Consider the following 22,740-nt stretch of genomic DNA (forward strand, 5'->3'; position numbering starts at 1 on the left):
CGATATCGATAAAACTTGACGTCGAAATGTCAAAACAATTCATTCTTAATTCAAATGTGACGTTGGCGAAATAACTTGTGCCCTGTTGGCTTTATTAAAAAGTTATGGATTTTTAATTCGTTTGGAATATATTTGTGACATTTAATTGTCAAAATATTGCAATCTTAATTCGGTTGCTTAATAATCGTCATTAAAAAATTAAGTTAATTTTTTTTTAGTATTAAACGCGTTTACTGATCGTTTTGGTATTGATTATAAGTTTCGTAAAATATTTTTTTATCACTTGAAACGCAGAGATGATATGCAAACTCAGCTGTACATATTCCATACGATTTGTTAGTAACTTAGCCTTATTAAACACTACAAAAAAATTCTGATTAATATATCTTTATCAATAACACAATGTTATTCCTCTTAACTACTTATACTAACTTTATTATACTTCTAAAAGTCCTATTACATTTTCTGCAACATTCAAAACGCCATTTTGTCAACTTCATAGTGATCATTATAGAATATAGATAATTAAAGATCTAGAGTAATGACACGCGTTGATTCAATGTCAAGTTTGATTTGTGGTCCTATTGTGAATAAAATAAGCTACAGAACATAATTAACATAAAGAAAATTTTCAATGAACGTCAAATGAGGCAGTCCGCAGAAAACATAGTACTTACTTATACTAAACAAGCTACTCATTTATTTACGACATCACATTAGAAAATCTAAAATCATCAGCGTTTCTTTACTATATTGTCCATGTGTTATATGCAAAAATCTTCCTCTCGAATCACTCTATCTATTAAAAAAAAACACTCAAATCCGTTGCGTATTACAGATATAAGCATACATAGAACAGACAGCTGTAAGCGACTTTGTTTTATACTATGCAATTATGAAGTGGGAAAAGAATTAGTAATAATACTAATTCTCACTCTTAATTCACTTCTCTTAACCGAACATCCGCCGGAGGTGAATTTTGATTTAAAAAATAAAATGGCTTATAAAAATCAGAGATTCATCAATTATAGTATTGAATGTTAGTTAAGTATTCGTACTTTAAATTCCTGTCCTTGAAAACCAGGAACCGATAAGAGAATATCTCTTTCTCTTTCATACAGTTTTCAATTAATAAGCGATTTTTTAATAACAATTTATACATTGTCATTTAATAATTGATAAACAATGTTATTTTTTTTATTGTGTCTGTTATTTAACAAATAATAATATGTAACGAAAGCAACATCGTTTCAATCGCAGATATCATTTTTTTCCCATTTTAGTTTTAAAACCGGAAGTCAATAATATTAAAAAGTTATCGACATATACACATCACTATACTTGTTATTTATTGTTAGCTTACTGAGATAAAGAGTAATAAAGTTATCGCGCATAGATTAAACAAAGCAGACAGTCCACGAAAGTTCAATTTATTATCTATTCCCTATTTGAAATGACACAGAGTATACAAAAAAGAGCGTGTATTTTATAAGTACACGCGTATAGTACGACACAACTTAGATATAGCATCGGCAAATTTAATAAAACCGGCCACTGACGATTCACACAACCAACAGAAACAGCTCCCTATCGCGCCGTTCGACGCTTTTCATCGCTATAGATTCCCGCGTCAGTTCAACCCGAGACTGCGAGTGCGTGTAAATCGACGCGTCAAATTAACGAATATATTAGGTCACATGATATTACAAGTTATTACGTTTGTGTAAAGATCATATTCACATAAGAAATAAATATTGATAGTTTGCGATAGCGTACTTAATTCGGATGTGATCGGTTTTACGAATTTTGCCGATGTGACATCTAATAAATAAATATTTACGTATTTCATGCGATTTGCTAATAACTCTGTTATGCTGTGCATAACTAAGAGTTTATGATTAATATATATTTATTTATAATACAACACTTATTTCCACTTTAAGTACACTTCCAAAATTCCGATAACAGATTGATATAAAACTAGTCAGAATATAATGTTGTCTTAAATTTTAGCGATTATTACACATTGAAATAAAACTAGTTACAACGGATCGAACGCGTATATTAATTATTTTTAATATCCCGACGTTTCGAGCACTTTACAGCGAACCACACATATAACACATACCGGGATACATCGGGATGTTAAAAATAATTAATATACGCGATTCAAATCCGATAAATCTAGTTTTATTTCAATGTGTAATAATCGCGAAAATTTAAGACAACATTATATTCCGATAACAGTTTCGTTGACGTTCAAACCGCCATTTTTTTAGATTAGATTAATTAAGCGCTCGACCAATGATATCGCTTCTATTTACTTTCAAATCTTTTCGAACACTCACTAACAAAAAAATACTATATTTTTTGAGATATTAATATTTTCCTCATACAAAAAGTTGTTACATTTAAGCACTACAATCAGTACCTAGAAAGAGGCTTATAGTTAAGATGTTTTCTATTAGGTATTAATAATTTGTAATTTCAGTAGTTCGGGATGGCCAAAATAACATTATCGTTTTACAATGATGCTCCAATCTCTACCCTTTGTTACAATCCCCCGCTATCGTCCAATCGTTTTCTATTGACAGGTCAGTCATATTTAAAATAAGAAATAGTGTTACATGCCAGTATTAAATGCTATGCCGTATAAAATAATATTAGTTACAGTTTTACAAATTATTGATCAATTAATTACGATAATAGTTGTATATAATAAAGTAACTTCAATAGCCCCTGCTATATTCATAATATGCAATAGTAATGTGATATAAATTGTGATAATGAATCAAATGTCACAACACCGTTTTGAAGGCTAAGGTTACTCTTGTAAGAAATTATTTTCTTAAAGTAGCTTTTATATCTTTTTATTAATATCGTCTGTTTTCATTTAGTCTATGACATTTTATTATTAAAGTGAATTGTGAGCAATTAAAATATATTATTACTTCATTTCTGTCAAATTTTATAATGTAGATATTGTATAATTGTATAACGATAATATTTAAAATAATAAGTTTGGAAATAAATCGCATATTTACGAAAAATTAAATTTTGGGACTTTGAGCACAGTCAGGTGCGAAGTTTAATGAGACTGTATAATACTTCTATAGTGTCAAAATAACGGTCTTAACCAATTAATAGCGAAATACAGACCTTACATTTACGTAAACGAATATTCCTCATTATGTAAATGTCACCGTAACATTACAAAATTCGTTACAACAAACAACAACAACAACAGCCTGTAAATTCCCACTGCTGGGCTAAAGGCCTCCTCTCCCTTTGAGGAGAAGGTTTGGAACATATTCCACCACGCTGTTCCAATGCGGGTTGGTGGAATACACATCTGGCAGAATTTCTATGAAATTTGTCACATGCAGGTTTTCTCACGATGTTTTCCTTCACCGCTGAGCACGAGATGAATTATAAAGACAAATTAAGCACATGAATCAGCGGTGCTTGCCTGGGTTTGAACCCGAAATCATCGGTTAAGACGCACGCGTTCTAACCACTGGGCGACTCGACAAAATTTGTTAGATCACAATCTATCTCGTCAGATTGTAAACAGTCGTAATATTGTGAACTGTGAAATATGTTTGCAATTTAACGCATTATTATTCGGTAGTTTGCAATCTATCGAAGTCAATTTCAGTTGAATTATAAAAACTCTAACATTATGAACTATCGAGATTGTTTATATTTTATTACAAATTGAATAAATGTTGACAATCTATCGACAGCTTACAATCGAGTGAAATAGATTATAGTCTAACGGTATTTGCTATTTTACGGTGAAATAATATGTTTAACCAATCAGCGCGTGCGATGCATTCCGTTCTACGCCAGTTCACAATTTGACCGCTTCCCATCGATGCAATCATATCACGAAATAGATTGTAATCTAACGAATTTTGTAATCTTACAGTGACATGTACACAATAAATCTATTGATCCTAATTCTAAGTTTTCAGGAATATTTCCAACATCTTCAACAACCTTTATAACCATTTCATCCAACTTACACAAAACTTTATGAATTATATAAATGTTATATTATATATGTTATATTATATAAATTATATAAAAACTGTATCCGTTCTGTAATTTCTGTTAGAATTTATCGAGTTCAGACATATGGACGCGGCGGAGGTACTTGTTTTTGTATCAGTAGTGATTGTTATATTTTATTACTAGGCTGAGCCTTATTTTTAGTTTATTGGACTGACTAATAAATGACTCTTCTCCGTCTTCACCGCTCTCTTACATTAGACGGCTTTTTGAGTTACAATATGATGAAAAATTGAAAAATAATTCGGCAGTTAATATGTAAGAGCGCCATCTAGTTTGTTTTAGAAGTACTACGACGTAATGAAAATTCAGCACAGATTATTAAATGCTACAGCAATCGATGTCAAAACTTACTGGAAAAGAAACAGAATAAATTTAAAAAGTTTAAATTCAAATTTATGCAGGTAAATGTTTTTTTTTTTATTTTAATTTATCAATCAATGACTAATTTTCTCTACTTGGTAACTTTCTTATTGACTACCTTTCTCATTCTCCTGCATGATATCTTCCTCCTTATATAATGAAATGTTCCTAGTGCAATGATATTTTAGTAAAGTTAGTAAGTTTTATAAGAATATCATTGTCCTAGTGGTTCAAACTTAAATATAATTTAATAGATAACTGTAGCCTTTATTTGTTTGTTAGTATTTTTTCCTATACCGAATTTTCTGTGGGATATATCCTTGCCCCTTACATTTTTATTTTAAAATAGGTCTACCGGTTATAACTCGATGGTAGATAGTTACTGGTGTTGTAAGAAATATACATATAACAACTAGTAGTCGAACGCAGTTTCCCTCGCGTTTAGGGTGTTGGTTAGGTATATGTCAGGCAAAAAAGGTAGCCTATGTCCTTTTTTGGAGTTAAAGTTTGCTTCATACCAAATTTCATCAAATTCGGTTCGGTTTGGTCTTGAAAAGACAGAGTTACTTTCACATTTTTAATATTAATATAGGATATAGATTTCTTAAATCGCCAATACACCATCAATTTTCAAACCTTGAGACATAGGACGTTATGTCCCTTGCACCCGTTTGTACACTGGCTCACTTACCTTTTAAAGCGGAACGCATCAGTACCAAATATTGTACTTTTGCGGTATAATATGTGTACCTAGCCAAACAGACTTATACAGAGTTACAGCTATGCGCAAAAATCTATAAAAAATTGTTTTTATCGTCTTTAATTTGTTGACGCAAATTATACACCCACTTTATACGCAGATTGCATTTTTAATATTTGTAAGCTGACGCTCTAATTGAAAGTCTTACTTGTAAAATAGCAGATGGCACCACTACTTTGAAACAAAATTAACTTTGAATACATTATACTTGATAGCTAGTGAAAATTAAAAAAATAAAATTTAAAACCGTTATAAGTTCTTTAAATATTTAATTGTAATCATTATAATGTTCCTTCCATGATTAGACAAATAAGTTGGAAATAAATATTATAACAGCATATTTAAAGCTAAATTCTTTGCAGAGCGCCATCTATGTAACATTTTTAAACGAAATTGATGCAAATTATCATCACTAGATGGCGCTAATTTATTCCATCTAGCTGATTTTTTTATAAAAACAAAACTAAGATTATTAGTAATTAAATTAATAATATTATTAAATTATTAGTTATTACCTGTAAATGAGTAAATACATTATATAATTATAATTAAATTAAATAAAATCGTTACTCAGAACTGCTGTATCAAACAAATGTATTGAAGATTGTTTTATAGTATTATCCGAAAATATATTTACGTCTTGAATTTAATTTATTTAAAAAAAAAACTTCTTATTTCTCATTTCAAATCAAAAGACATTTCGTCGACGACTTTAAAAAATATATTTACATATTTTAGTACTTAAATAAAAACACACTATATTAGATACAAATTTATTAATAAAATCTATAGATTCTACATTACAGTAAATAAAAACACAGGTTAAGTGCAAGTATAATGAATGCAATTAATAGATATATTACGTAACGGTAATATCAAAATAAAATCCTATTATTTTTTTAAATTCAAATATCATAATTACAAAATAAAAAAATACAGCTGTCTTTATTAAAAATGACGTTTCAAATAAATCTTATAATATTTAACGTTTAATAATATTAATTATTGTTAAAATAATAATTATATATTCGTATATATATAAACATATTATATGTCGTATAGGAAATATAGATTCGCAGTTAGATAACTTACTGCATACTGTTTGACTGTAGCGATTTTACCCCAATGCGGGTTTCGCGTTGCTAAGATACTTTAGTGTAAAAAACAGATAAAACAAAAAAAAAATGTGCAGCTGCATAATTTGTGAAAGAAGGTTTTAATGCACGTTTTAAAAAATCGAAACGTCATTAAAATTACTTTGTAAATTTAAATAAATTTTTAACTAGTTTCAGATAACTAATTAATTGTTTTAATTGTTAAAATCTGTAATGGATATAATAGAATTATTGAATATATATTAAACAAGGTTTTTTATTTTTTCAAATAATATATGAATTTCTTTTTATTATGTCGCTGTATTTTATTAATACATTTTTATAACACATTTCAAGAACATGTAGAGTTTTTCATAAATTAATAGCTCTTTAAACAAATATTAAATAAATAAAAAAAAAATTATAAGTATCAATTTCAATTTTAAAAATCAAATTCTGAATTTTCTAGTTCTTCAGAATAAGTAGTTGAGGATGTATAAAATAAATTATTTATAAATAATATATGTTTTATTTAAATTGAAATTACTAACAAATACAGTTAATTGCTAATAACATAAATTAAATATATTAATCAAAAGCCATATATTAGTACATATTAAAAACCATAAGAATTGTTCACAAAAAAATATATAAACGATTATCAAAGTAATCTAAAAATGATCTTATTGAGAAAAGCTTACTTTATTTTCCATTCAAATCATTAGTCAATATATTTCTTATTTTTATACAAAAATCCTTATTTGTATTATTTTTTTAATTTAGTAATCATATTATTAAATGTGTATAAGTTTTAACATTAACTAATAAAAATACAATTAGAAGCAAAAAGTATGTGTAAGTAACGTTTTTAAAAATAATTATGACATTTAAATTAGGCAGAATAAATTAGTACAATGCGGTATCAAACATATGGTCATTAAAAAAAGTCTTACTTTTATTATGATTATGATTTAAATATCAAATATGGCGTAATAATTAATGATAATATAATTAATAATTACAATTTAGGTATTACGTTATATGAATCATAATTTTCTTATTTGTGTATGTGTCGTATTATTTTTAAAACTATTACCTGTTTATAGTAAATCGTATTAAAAAGGAAGTCAATTGAACTCATTCGAGCAACTCTTAACCTATATAATAACCGAATACTCCTTAAAACAAAGTCGGTCAAAAAAACCTCAATGCAGGTGGCAGGGTTGCCATTTCAAAAACGTTCCACATTTGAAAAACAATAGCCGTATGAGCTGCGCGCGCATCCAACATCGACCCGTTATCAGTTATCGTCAGTCGTGGTCCGATCGTCACGCCGACCGGACGTATGCGTGGATGGGTGAACTACAGTACCCCGGCGCACCAAGCGTCGTTGATGATGAGAGGCAGTACCGGGCACCATTCAGACGGGCCCCACAATACAGATGGCCGGCGCCCCAGCCACCTCAGCCGTCAGCGTTCGCGCCATGGAGGAGGGCCCCAGCGCCCCCGAGGCCCCCAGATTACAGACGCAGTGCATCATACCCAGGCAAACCAGATGAGCCCTACCAGGTTAGCTATTGTGATTAATATTAAAAAAAAAAACAAGTGTCATACGTTTTGTTGACGTGGTTGATATAACATTTTTAACCCAACACAGCTGAATAATTTAGTTTTCCGAGCTAAATTCGCAATAAATTCATTCACTATCATGGAAATAATTACTTTTTTCATACTTTAGATCATTAAATACTATTATCGTTGAATTTAAGCCGTCAAATCGCGTTAAGCAAACGTTTTTCTATGTAAAATGTGTTATATTTACGTAAAAGTTAATCTCTACATGCTTAGTAGAGTTAAAACGATAAGCCGGATAAGTAATTGTATTCCGTGCTCAGTTAAAATGATTTAACCATTAAAATTCTATAAAAAATACTCCAGAAGGTTTTATATGCATAATGTTAGTAAGACTGAATACATGCATTCGTTTGTAATTACGTGGTACGAAAAAAAAAAATTGACATTTCAGGATTCAATGGCTTAAAAAAGTATTTGACGGTATTATTAATCCGTATTTACGATTATACTGAAATTAAATTAATTTAAAATGTTCTGTCATTCTGAAATTTAAATGTGTATTAAAATTGACACTTACAAATTACTTGAAAATAATTCATATTGATTGAATTTTATTTTATTCATTAATTTCGTAAGAGTTTTATAATGCTTTATACCTTCATTCTATAAATATATTTACGAAGATGTTAATGGTAGATTTGGTTCCTGAAATAGTCTTTTCTAATAATTTAAACTTGTAATTTTATTGATGAAATAAGTAAAGACTTATTGAAAGACAGTTTAATTTTTTTTTTTTTTTATTAAATATTGATAAATAAGCTTCTAAAATGTGATTTGATGGTTCAAAACTGTCCAAGAATGTGGCCACTGAAAAAAATATTAACCATTCGTTACGTCGTCAATGCGCCACCAACCTTGGGAATTAGGATGTTTGCCTGTTACACTGACCTCTTTATACAAAACAATTACTTTTGCTGTGCCGAAACAGTATGTAATGATTAGGTGGTACCTTGGCAGGAGTACAGAACCCTACCATCAAGTACCAAACGATTAAAACACAATTTCCGGAATAAAATTGAAAGGAGTGCCGGCAGATTTTCTATCGACAGAATTGTAGTACCTAGGATAGCATTATAATTAATAATTATTATCAAATGACGACTCGATTTTAAAATTTGAATAAAGAATAATTTTGTTTTTTTTTTTTTTTTTTTATAAGAAAATAGCTTTAGACAGACGTTGAATAAGATAAATTTATTTATTTTTCAATAGTAAAAAAATCACAAATTAAAAATCCACTTTCGTCAAATCAATTTTTATGCTTGTGCAACTGCGAAGCTTATATATTTATATAATAATATTATATACTGAAACCTTTTCCTGAACTCTGGTAACTGCGTCTTCTGGTAGAAGTTTTATGTATATTAGCTTAGTAGATTTGTCAGTATGGCGTTACAAATAATACATTTATTAGTACAGTATTTGCATTCTTGCAGTCACAGTATAAAACAAAGTCGCTTAACGTTGTCTTTCTCTATGTATGCTTAGAACTTTAATACGCAACGGATTTTAATGCGGTTTACTTTAATAGATAGATTGATTCGAGAGGAATATTTTTGTATATAATACATGGACAATGTAGCAAATAAACACTGATGATTTTAGAGGTTTCTAATGTGATGTCGTAATTAAACAAATTCTGTAGTATATTTAGTATCAGTATTGCACCCGTGCAAAGTCGGGGCGGGTCGCTAGTTATATTAGGTATATACTAAAACCTTCTCCATAACTCACATCATCTTCTGGTAGAAGTTTTGTGTATTTTCGTTTAGTAAATATTTCAGTTGGGCGTTACGAAGAAAACACGTATACATTCTCTAGTACAGTATATTGCTTGCATTCTTACAAAATTAATTGGTGATTTTCGGGGAAGTGTTTATACCCAGTTATATGGTACTCAAGTTTGATGTGAGTGAGCCAGTGTATTATATGCACAATATATATCTTATATATAGCGGCTTTTTGATTAAACACAAATTTCAGTCTTTTGTATTGGCATTTGCAACTTGTACCTGATCAGCTGTAGGTATAGTACGACACAACTTGATGTAGCATCGGCAAATTCAATAAAACCGATCACCGCCGATTCACACAACCAACAGCTGAGAAAAGAAAAAGCTGCCTGTCGCACCATTCGACGCTATTCGTCGCTATAGATTCCCGCAACAGTTCAACCCGAGACAGCGAGTGCATGTAAATCGAGGCGTCAAATTGACGAATATATTAGATCACATGATATTACAAGTTATTACGTTTGTGTAAAGATCATATTCACAAAAGAAATTAATATTGATAATTCTGGAGAGCGTATTTAATTCGGATGTGATCGGTTTTACGAATTTTACCGATATTAATCGAATTGAAGAAGTTTGAACTCAAAAATCTTACCCTTAAAACTCGAGCAAAGTCACGCTGGGCAATTAGTTTATTATCTATACCCGAGAAGAACCGGCGAAAGAATCAGAGAGTCTTTTTTTGTATTGTTTTCTGCCAAAGCAATCCTTATTGTTATGATCAGGTTTCGAGAGTCAGTGTTGCTACAAGACATAACATCTTACTTCCCATAATTAGTGACGTGTTGTCGTAAGGAATGGTTAGTTTCTCACAGCACCAGTGACCAAAATGACCACCATCCAAAGCTGTAACTACAGAATAAAAAAAAGTAAATTAACTACTATGTAATTGTTTTTAGTGGACTAAGCGTTTGATGGATGATTTGGTGGAGAGCTGAGTAGGCCCAGTGGTTAGTTGAGTGCATCTTTACCGATGATTACGGGTTCCTACCCAGGCATTTGTGTTTATAATTCATTTCGTGATCGGCGGTGAAAACAAACATCGTTAGGAAACCTGCATGTGTCTAATTTCATCAAAATTCTGCCACATGTGCATTCCACCTACCCGCATTGGAACAGCGTGGTCAAATATGAAATCCAAACCTTCTCGTTAATGGAAGAGGAGGCCCTAACCCAGTAGTGGGAAATTTACAGGCTGTTACTTTTTACTTCATTATAAAGCATTTGATAATTTGCGTGTTATTCAGAATATTTCTAAACAAATATCATACTATTGTTGGTTGTCATGTGTTATGCAAAAAAGTAGCCATGTCATTTCTTAGAGTTCTAGTTTCATAGCATATATCATCAAATTCTTCATCATTCTTCATTGGTTTGGTAGTGAAAGAGCGGCAGTCACAGTTTTTTTTTATAAATATGAGACAACATCACATACATTACTCTGATCCCAATGTAAGTAGCTAAAGCACTTGTGTTATGGAAATCAAAATTAACGACGGTACCACAAACACCCAGACTCAAGACTCGGCCGGGAATCGAACCCGAGACCTCAGAGTAGCGTACCCATGAAAACCGGTGTACACACCACTCGACCATGGAGGTCGTCAAAACAAACAGTTACTTTCACATTTATAATATAAATATAGATTAAGCTTTATTATTTTTAATCTGTATTTTTTTATGACTCTGACACTTTGTTCCAAAATTATAAACATGCTCCATTAAATATGAAAAGCACTTCGAAATTGACATGTTACAAATTAATTAAAATGTAAAAGCATCGCTTCGGAAAGCAGAAGAACGACGGCTGAATCTCGATAGTTCGTGTCCACCATTTTGTTTACAGACTATATCAATAAACTATAATTAAATTAAAAATAAAAGTAAAGTTTGAATTGTATTTATATCTACAACTAACAACCCTTACTGGCTTCGCACGGGTACAAAGCTGATACTAAATATACTACAGATTTTCCCTTTTTATTTTACTATATTGTCCATTAATTATATACAAAAACCTTCCTCTCGAATCACTCCATCTATTAAAAAATACCGCATCAAAATCCGTTGCGTATTAAAGATCTAAGCATACATAGGGACAGACAGCGGTAAGCGACTTTGTTTTATACTATGTAACGATAATGATACTTACATTACAATAGTTAACTATACTTTTATTCATGGCTTATTAATTTAATTAAGTATTTAGTGTTGCTACAAGTAAAATTTTCAGCTCGATTAATCGATTCATTTAACATCAGGTGGCCCATTTAGTAGCACGCCTACATATTAAATTAAAAAAGTAGGTTAAAATCGATCACTCACATTTGTTCACGTTTTCACGTCGCTAGTTACTTGAATATTTATTTATGTATTTAAAACAATCTTTTAAAAATCGATTGGGTTGGTACCATTTACGACATATTCCGCCATCTAGTATCTTGGTGGTAGGGCTTTGAGCATACCTGGCTACCACCCAATCATAAAGTATTCTACCGCCAAACTATACTTAGTATTGTTGTGTTCCATTTTTAAGGGTCAGTGAGCCAGTGTTATTACACAAGGGACATAACTCCTTAGTTCCCGAGGTAGGTGGGGCATGGTGACCACTTACCATCAGGAGGCTCTTATGCTCGTCCCCCAAAAGCAGTAGTTAGTACACATAATAAGACAGATAACATTATAGCTTCCAAGGTTGGCACCACTGATGTTTCTGTTTATGCATCTCGTGCTCGGTAAGAGAAAACATTGTGTCGGTTCGGAAAAACCACCAGCGAAAGTTGGTTCCATTGATTAGTTCCACAGATAACCCTAAAGTTGAAATTTGGGATGAAGTAAGTTTCTTAAAAATCCATATTATATATTATCCATATTGATTCCAGAATATTGTAGAGCACAATTGTGTGCGTACACGCTGGTGCACTATCTCTTCTATAATTCAACGTGCGCAGGCGCAAGTCTAATGGCTTAACAGCCTGTCCGAGACACTGCTGTAAATATACTGAAAACCACTGTACGAATTCCAACTTAGAATATATTCTGAAGTTTCAACTTTCAAGATTGGAGATTGCTACTATTTCATTTACAATCAACATTGTATCTGTGATATATCCATTAATTCATTAATGTAATAACTTTATTTTTCAATTCCAAATAAATAATCCATAAAACTTTAAGTCATTTATATATAACAGAAAGATAAATAGACCAAAAATTGATCCTTGTGAAACACCTGTTTTTACGCTGTCTTCTGGGACGTTACTCCATTAACGGATGTGAAAATTTGATGCTATCTTGACTCAAGTATGAAGCTTCAATATTATTATTTATCAATGGTATAGGTACAATGTACAAGTTTTCATGTAGAAGCGTTTCGTGATCCACACGATCGAATGCTTCAAATAAATTGAAATATACTTAGATGTAATTTATCACTATGAAAAATATCTTAATGTTACAATAATATAACATTCATAAGTCAATTTGAAAAATAATTACACAGTATAAAACAAAGTCGCTTACCGCTGTCTGTCCCTATATATGCTTAGATCTTTAGAATTACATAACGGATTTTGATGCGGTTATTTTTAATAGATAGAGTGATTCGAGAGGAAGATTTTTGTATATAAAAACATGGATAATACAGTAAAGATACACTGATAATTTTAGAAGTTAGCTGACGAGGACATACGGGGCGTATTAGACCTAGCTCCTGTTGAATATGTTAACAGATATATATTATCAACCATTTACCGCCCGCGGTTTTACTCATCATTCAGATATTAGGCACAAAAAGCCTTAAATTTCAAGCTTGCTCTTAAGAAATTTTATCAAAATCGATTCAGAAATTAGTATGTGACCTCATGACATATTATTACTGGTCAAATAGTTTGTACAACTACTTATGTATAGGTTATAATTGAAACCGTGACACGCGGATGATGACATCTCGTTATCTATACATATAATAAAATTGGAGTGTCTGTTTGTAATATTAAAATAGCCCTTTTATACTCAATGCATATGTATACACGGTACATATACCAAAATAACATTTTTTACCATTTCCGTCTGTCTGTCCCGACTAATTCCGTCAACGGTTGGACCGATTTTGACGGGACTTTCACTAGCAGATAACTGATACAATAGGGAGTAACTTAGGATACAATTTTTTTTTGTTATATCTAAGGCGTAAAAGGTCGCGGGCACAGCTAGTATTACATAACTAGAGAGTTAGAGACGCGCCCCGGCTTCGCACGGATACTAAATATACTACAGAATTTGTGTATTTACGACATTTTTTTTCTTTGGTATAGGTTGGCGGACGAGCATATGGGCCACCTGATGGTAAGTGGCCACCATCACCCATAGACAATGACGCTGTAAGAAATATTAACTATTCCTTACATCGTCAATGCGCCACCAACCTTGGGAACTAAGATGCTATGTCCCTTGTGCCTGTAGTTACACTGGCTCACTCACCCTTCAAATCGGAACACAAAAATACTGAGTACTGACATTAGAAACTTCTAAAATTATCAGTATTTCCTTACTATATTATCTATGTATTACATACAAAAAACTTTCTTTGGAATCACTCTACCTATTAAAAATAACCGCATCAAAATCCGTTGCGTATTAAAGATCTAAGCATACATAGGGACAGCGGTAAGCGACTTTGTTTTATACTGTGTAATGCTATAATGATATATTTTGATGACTGTTTCTCGTTTCTTCGTGGCGTTTGGATATCGATCGTCGTATCTAGGTCATGAGGTTCACAGCTTTTTCTGTTATCGTTAACGCTACTAACGACTTCTTGGTGGTAGGGCTTTGTGCTGACGTCTGGGTACCACTTCCAATCAGATTTTCTACGGCGGCAGTACTGTTGTGTTGGTGAGCTGGTGGAAGTTAGTTCTCCATGTTGAGCATTGGTGTATCTAACAGTCCCATTGTCTGTAGGTGGTGACAGCTTACCATCTACCTACAAGGAAACATCGACTAATTTATAAGTGCCTTTAATTCCATGGTAAATCTTCCTTATCAAAAAATATTTGTTCTGACTGACTCAACGCACCAAACTATGTTCATTTGAAATTGAACCAAAATCGGTTTAGTACTTCTATGTGACAAGTATAATTATAATTAATAATATCTTTAGTAGTGATTTGTGTTTACACTACAAGTTGATAAAAAATTGTACAAAAGTAATAATATACTATGAAATATATGAAACCTTTTTTCCAAAATTTTCTTGCAAATTTATTTTAAGGTCATTGGCATGTATAATTTTCTTTTGAAAACTGGCGCCGATCTTTCAAATCGTCGAGACTTTTTTGACAATAATATTGACAGTTACTTTTAACATTTGATAAAAACATTAAAATGTTATTGTTTGGTAAAATATTTTTTATAGGTAGTTTTACATAAAATTAATCGTTTATATAATTATGAAAACAGTCAATAGAACTAAACTAAACAGTCAATAAAACTTTGTAACTAAATAAATAATTGTCAAAACTGGGATTACCAATATCGGACCTATAACAGTCACTTGTAACTTAAAAAAAAAAACAATTCAATGAATTTTCAATACGAACACACGAATGTAAAGAAATTATATAACATTGATCGAAGAATGTGAACAAACACACATTGTTTAATATCCACGTTACGTTTGCGATTGTTTGGAGAGACATACAATTTCACGTTTACAATTAGGACTTTGACGAATATGTATCGATTAATTTTTTAAACGATTCCATTATGCAAAAAGGTCGAGCATCTTTTAACAAAAGATTATTTTTAGGCTGTATATAATAATGTCTTTGCCGAAAAAATAATATAAAAAATTTAACTGTCATCGGTCAATGAACTGAAAGAATTTACAATTAAAGATAAAAAGTAAAAGTAAAGTAACAGCCTTTACATTTCCCACTGCTGAGATAAGGCCTCCTCTTCCATTAACGAGAGGGTTTGGAACATATTCCACCACGCTGTTCCAATGCGGGTTGGTGGAATGCACATGTGGCAGAATTTCGATGAAATTAGACACATGCAGGTTTCCTCACGATGTTTTCCTTCACCGCCGAGCACGAGATGAATTATAAACACAAATTAAGCACATATATATAGTTGTGCTTGCCTGGGTTTGAACCCGCAATCATCGGTTAAGATGCACGCGTTCTAACCACTCGGCCATCTCAGCTCTCAATTAAAGATAAACTATAAATAAATATATAAATTATAAATACAATTTAGGACAGAAAAGGATTAGGCAAAACGAAATGGCGGCATAATAGAGCATCATGCTCTTCGATTTACGAGTCGTAGTCAACTATTATAAAAAAATAAACCATTAATATATAGTAAAGAAATTTTGACCAGCCAATCAGCGGTAACTAGCAATTTTCATCTACCAATCAGTGACGCCTTGAAACATCTATAAATTGTTCCTATCGTAAAGATCTTGTAATGTGAGAGTTATGTAATTTATGAGTTAAAAGTAAATTAGAAAGAGATAGATGATGTCATTTGTGAAATTTTCTAAATTGATTTATGTTATTTTTAACGGACTTAGAAGAAGAAGAAGGATGTTCATAATTAAGTTTTTTTTCTTACTTTAGTACACTGTTATTTGAAAAACGATTTAAATTTATTTTTGGAGCGTAGTTATTTTACTTTTAAGTGAAATAGCGTTATATTATGCCAGTCGACTTTTCCCTTTCTTATAATTTTATTTATTAAATCGACCAGCCCCTTTAAGTATTGACTTAATCGACAATGGAAGCAAAGACTGGTTAATCTTGATACTTTAAACAGTAAAAAACCGAATCGAACCGACTTTTTAATCAAATGGACAGTAGCTCGCTACACAGGATTGATTGTCTATAGAGTCAAATAACTTTATTCAATATAAAAGCGTTACACTTTCGTATAGATGGTCAATTGAAACACTACCACCGGTTTGGAAAAGAAATGGCGAAAGAAACTCAGCGGGTTTTCTTAATGGCTCAAAATCATTTTTTTTTTTTTCAAAATGTGTATTGCTGTTGTCTCTATTGGCCTTTACAGCGTCACCGGGTGGGGTAGGCGAGCTAAATGCTCAAACCTAGTGATGGTAGTCCACTGAAGGGCCCAGAATACGATCTCAATATCATATCATATCATATACATATATATTATCCAATACACATCTAGCCAGCGCGATTCAGAAACGTAAAATATTTAAAGAGCGCCATCTATCGTCACTGGGTTGTAACATACGCAATTAACCGCAATACACAAAGAATCGGGACAAAATAATGTAACTCTTCGCCATCTCACTACGATATCTTGTCGATCAATCTTGATATTTGCCTCGGAAACATCTTATCTTATCATTTATCTATCAAGTATCTAATTCTTTGCGTTTTGGTTGAAACATCTCGTTTTAACCTGAAAAGAGGTTTTAACGAATTTTTGTGATGTTTATGCAAAACTTTACTTGGTAGGGCTTTGTGCAAGCCTACCTGAGTAGGTACCACCCACTCATCAGATGTTCTACCGTCAAATAACAGTACTCAGTATTATTGTGTTCCGGTTTGAAGGGTGAGTGAGCCAGTGTAACTACAGGCACAAGGGACATAACATCTTAGTGGCGCATTGACGATGTAAGGAATAGTTAATATTTCTTACAGCGTCATTGTCTATGGGTGATGGCACTTACCATCAGGTGGCCCATATGCTCGTCCGCCAACCTATTTCATTAAAACAAAAAAAGTTTGTTCAAAAGTAACGTTGCACTTACCTTGAAACTTAATCTCCTATCTTAATTATGACGTGTTCAAAATCGATTCATTCACGACCAATATATGTATCCTTCATAAGTAACCATCGCATAAATATACTACAGAATGTCTTACAACGTTCACAGCTTTTCGTCATTAGACAATACAAACCGCTATGTCGTTGCGTTTTAAATCTGTAATATCTTCGAAAATATTCATTTAAATTACACGCTGTAAATGATCATGTTGATTTACATTAAATGCACAATGTATTTAAGTTACTTAATTAAATAAGGATTAATGCCGTATTGCTTAAAATAGCTTCGAAATTAAGCCATTATTTGTCTTAAAAGTAAAGGATTAAAAATTGTCATTGTGGGTTATACCTAAGAGATAGACATATACCATCGTGAACTTTTTGAAGATCGTTTTAAGCTCTACAATACTGTAGTACATTATTTTGATCTATCTCGTATGGTTCAGCCAGCGTTTGCAATGTAAGCGCAAGAAATGTGTTTATTTACGACTTCACTTTAGTTACCCCTAAAATAATCACTGTTTCTTTTCTATATTGTGTATGTATGTACTATGCATATAAACTTTCCTTTTGAATCAATCTATCTATTAAAAAAGACCGCATCAAAATCCGTTGCGTATAAAAGATCTAAGCATACATGGGGACAGCGGTAAGCGACTTTGTTTTATACTGTGTAATGATAATTATCAGAATCGTTGTCACCACGATCGAGTTTATAGTTCTTTGAGTGAGTATTTGAGTGAGTAGGGCTCACTATTTTGATTACGTCTGATTTTTACAAATGTATAAATATGTGGCCTTTTAAATCTGCCGCCTAATAGTGCTGACCATTAATGGATATTAACTATACCTCATATCACCATACATTGACTGCACCGCCTACGCCGATCGTTTTAAAATCTCCCTCTGATTGGTTTGTCTGGAAGAGATGGCTTGTAAGACATGAGTCCGCCCGTTACAACACTTTTAATATACTTGTTTTGTTTGTGGTGTGCTATAAAGTATAATTCATTCATTGATTCATTCATACAGTATTCTAATGTGTTATCACCCTTGTGTCCAAAATTACAATGGATTATTAAAAGAGCAACTACTGAGTTTACTGTCGGTTCTTCTTGGTAGAATCTACTTTCCGAACCGATGGTAGCTTCACTTAATATAGTTGTTAAATGACCATTCAATACGACTTGTAAAAGCCTACTTGGATACAGTATATTTTGATTTTGATTCGCCATTAAAACAGGAACCCAATTCTGAGTATCTATCGATTAAAATTCTAAGTATTGTTGGTGATGTAATTTATGCCAACTGGATACCTAGGTTTATACATAAACCATGGTATTAACATATATATTTAATTTAATACGAGACAATTTCGCCAATGGCAAGTTTACTGATCTGTTCTCGTTTAAGGGATAAATTCGTTGAAATTTAACATAAGGGATTTTCTGGATCCTGTATTTGGGGCACTGAATTAAGATTTCTAATTGACTCGTTTGCCTAAGCGGAATTAAAAAAAAAACACTAAATAAAATTCCGAATTGTCAAAAACAAAATGTCTTAAATTTTTTATGTAAACATTGACGGTTAAAACCTTATCTAATAAAATCACAAAACATTTTTTTATTAATATAGAGTATTAAAAAGAACAACTTTGAATGAATGTTAGCTCAGTTCAAGTTACCTTATGATAAAATAAGAACCATGAAAAATATATCGCTAGAGTTTGGTTGCGTTTCAAGCATTAATTCATTCATTCCGAATGAAATGAGCTGAAAGTAGGGCAAAAACCATTGTCACTGTAATTTACGTCACTGTTCACATACATAGGCCTGTTGGTTTGGCACAGATTAAAATTACACAAACACGCATGGAATCATATAATAAAATTAACTAAAAAATATATTTATTTTATCACATTAAAATTGTAAATAAATAATATTAAAGTTTCGAAATAGATTAAAAAAAACTAGCATAATATAAATATAATTTGGCTGTATAATTGACGTATTATGCTATAATCTGTGACGTTATAATCTGTATCAATCGTTTTCCCTCCAAGCGGGGCTCAAGACAGCCGCATCGTCCGCAGCCACGTGACCTAGTTTTCCCGCTCGATGCGGGCGCACTGCGACGCCCCGATTGGCCGGGCTGCCATTGTCAGGATGGCTTTTTGTTTTTTTTTTTATATTTTTATTTGAATCTGTTACTTTTGAAACTAATGCCACATTTGTGGTTTGGAATCAGACTAAATGTTTTTACGGTGTTGTTTTATGATATAATTTGTGTTTTTTTTTTAATTTTAAAGGCTGTAATGTTAAATTATAGAGCCTTAATTTATTTTAAATCGTTTTGAAATTTGAATTAGTGTAAGGAAGTGTTGTGGGGACACTTTATACCGAATTCAAGATTACGTAGCTGCGATAAATATATTGATCTACTACTTATACTACTTTGATCTAAGGCATGATGTCGCTTCAGTATTATAGATTTTTAAGCCTACTTATTTAATCATGAGGATTTTTTCACAATTATACGACCTCAATAATAATACATAAATATTAAATATGTACCTATATTATTGTATACAGCATTCGTCAAATTAGTCGATAATGTTTTAACAAGCACTTTTTAATTAAAAAAGTAAAAGCCTGTAAATTACCCACTGGACTAAGGCCACCTCTCCCATTAAGGAGAGGGTTTGGAACATTTTCCACCGCGCTGTTCCAATGCGGGTTGGAACTGTATTGTGGATTGCACATATGGCAGAATTTCGATGAAATTAGGCACATGCAGGTTTCCTCACGATGTTTTCCTTCACCGCTGGGCACGAGATGAATTATAAACACGAATTAAGCACATATACATATATAGTGGTGCTTGCCTGGGTTTGAACCCGAAATTTTGATTGGGCTTTTTTAATTAATAAAACTAAAATTAACGTGAATTATGTTTTTCGTGGAATTTATTTATTTTAACATTACAAATTAAAAGACATTTTTGAATTTCTGTATAAAGCATGAGATTTCGTTTTGAGGCATCGAGATATTGTTTTATAGCTGACATTTGTGATACGATGATAATGTGAATCGAGATGGCCCAGTGGTTAGAACGCGTGCATCTTAACCGATGATTGCGAGTTCAAACCCTGGCGAGCACCGCTGATTCATGTGCTTTATATGTCTTTATAATTCATCTCGTGCTCAGCGGTGAAAGAAAACATCGTGAGGAAACCTGCATGTGACAAATTTCAAAAAAATTCTGCCACTTGTGTATTCCACCAACCCGCATTGGAACAGCGTGGTGGAATATGTTCCAAACCTTCTCCTCAAAGGGAGAGGAGGCCTTTAGCCCAGCAGTGGGAATTTGCAGGCTGTTGTTGATAATGTGAATGATTTATCTAGATTTGTTCCATTTTTTAATTTATATTAATTAAGAATATTTTAACTTAATTATATAAGTTCATAAGAATCTAATCAGATCTCATAACTGACGGAGTGGAATGAAGATAAAAAGTCTATTTACTTGGTTAAAGGGCTAAGTAGGAACCCCCTATTTACGACCAGCAATTCTTAGTACTATTGTGTTCTGGTTTAAAATTACATTACATGTTACCAGGGGCGGATTTACAAATCTGCCGCTAGTAGGCTAGTAGGCTATTCAATTTCTGCCGCCCCTACTTTTTTTTGCAACATTTATGATTTGTGTTCTATCGTCCTCATTACATCGGCTTATTCCCGTTATTAGTATGATTATAAACTAGGTGATATTTCTGTCAGTTACTAGATTATTTTTCCAACCCGCTATATAGTAACGAGTATACGGATTATAAGTGTTTTTCAAGTCTATAAGATAATAACAAATTTGGGCTAAATTTGCCGCCCCTCTAAATCTGCCGCCCTAGGCTCCAGCCTACTTAGCCTATTGGTAAATCCGCCATTGTAATTTACCAACTTCTCATAAGGTGGTACATTGCCTACATGTACAGTCGGGGTAAGAAAAGGTTCGTCCTTAAGATCTATTTTCGTGTGCTCAGTAAGAGCGATAATCTGCTTTACCGATCGAGAGTGACATGTTGCGTCGCAATGATTTCATGTTTAGTTACAAAAGGTACTAAGAGCTTAAGACTTGATAAAGGAATTGATTTGAAAACTGACGAAGGCTTTCTTACTCTGACTGTACATTAAAAAAAAAAATTTTCTTTATACTAATAATACTGATTCCTGTAAGATCATTTACCATCGTAAAATACAATAATGTGTATATTATTAAATTATTTTTCCCTTGTTTCGGTAATTTTTTTCTTCCGTCATGGGTAAATAGGGCGAAGGGCGATGTGTATACAGCCATTGCTTTTTAAGCAAAAATATTTTAGAGTAAAGGACGCATTTTGTAATTAGGGTAACATAAGTACCTACTCATAAAAGTTTCTTCCTCTCAGCATCGATATTATCTAATATATTATCCATCTAATCGATATTAAAATATAAAAATCCAGAAATAATTAAATGTATGTAATTTTGACAGATCACTACATATTATAAAACAGCTACTCCTGCTCTCTTTCTGTCTGTATGTTCCCGATAAACTCGAAAACTACTGATTAAGATTTTCATGAGGTTCACTAATCATTAGCTAGTGGCTTTATAAACTATATGTATTTATATATTTCAAAATGACATATTGTTATTATATGTTTATTGTTGTATATTCATATTGTAGTGCTTATTAAATACTACTATATATTGTCACAGCCATTCACAACCACACAGGGTACCATTGAAAATCAGCGTTGGTTTCTTAGAACCCAACTTGGAAGCTGAATGGTACACTTTTTAGTACACATTAATAATCATTGTTTTGTTGTTGTATTTTTAAATAAAGTAAGTCAGTAGTTGTAATTAATTTATATGTTTTTTACTTTTGTTATTTCTTTTTTTAACTTTTCATTCTTATTATTGTGTCTCGTGTCTTAATAAAAATTTCTTTCTTTCTTTCTTAATAGACAGAGAGATACATAAGGAATATTTCGGTGTATAATTTATTAAGTTTTTGTGTAAATAAGTTGAAACAGAACGACAATTGTTAAACATGTCGGGAAAGAGGTAAAAATTAGAATAAAAAACTTACGTCTACCCGTGCGAAGTCAGGATAACTTCTAGTATTCTCATACAGAGAAAAAATATAGAACAATGGGAATTCTCAAGTAATACCT

At 31.9% G+C, this 22,740-nt stretch overlaps 1 protein-coding gene across 1 annotated transcript in view; it reads left to right on the forward strand.

Moving 5' to 3' along the window:
• Positions 1–7,542: 7,542 nt before the first annotated feature.
• LOC124542350 (cytoplasmic polyadenylation element-binding protein 2) overlaps positions 7,543–22,740 on the forward strand; it is an 85,133-nt gene continuing 69,935 nt past the window's right edge. Inside the window, exon 1 of the mRNA XM_047120319.1 lies at positions 7,543–7,860. Coding sequence (XP_046976275.1) covers positions 7,558–7,860 — 303 coding nt within the window. The 5' untranslated portion in view covers positions 7,543–7,557. The remainder of the gene's footprint in view (positions 7,861–22,740) is intronic.

Source organism: Vanessa cardui, chromosome 30, assembly GCF_905220365.1.
Source record: "Vanessa cardui chromosome 30, ilVanCard2.1, whole genome shotgun sequence".
NCBI lineage: Eukaryota > Metazoa > Arthropoda > Insecta > Lepidoptera > Nymphalidae > Vanessa > Vanessa cardui.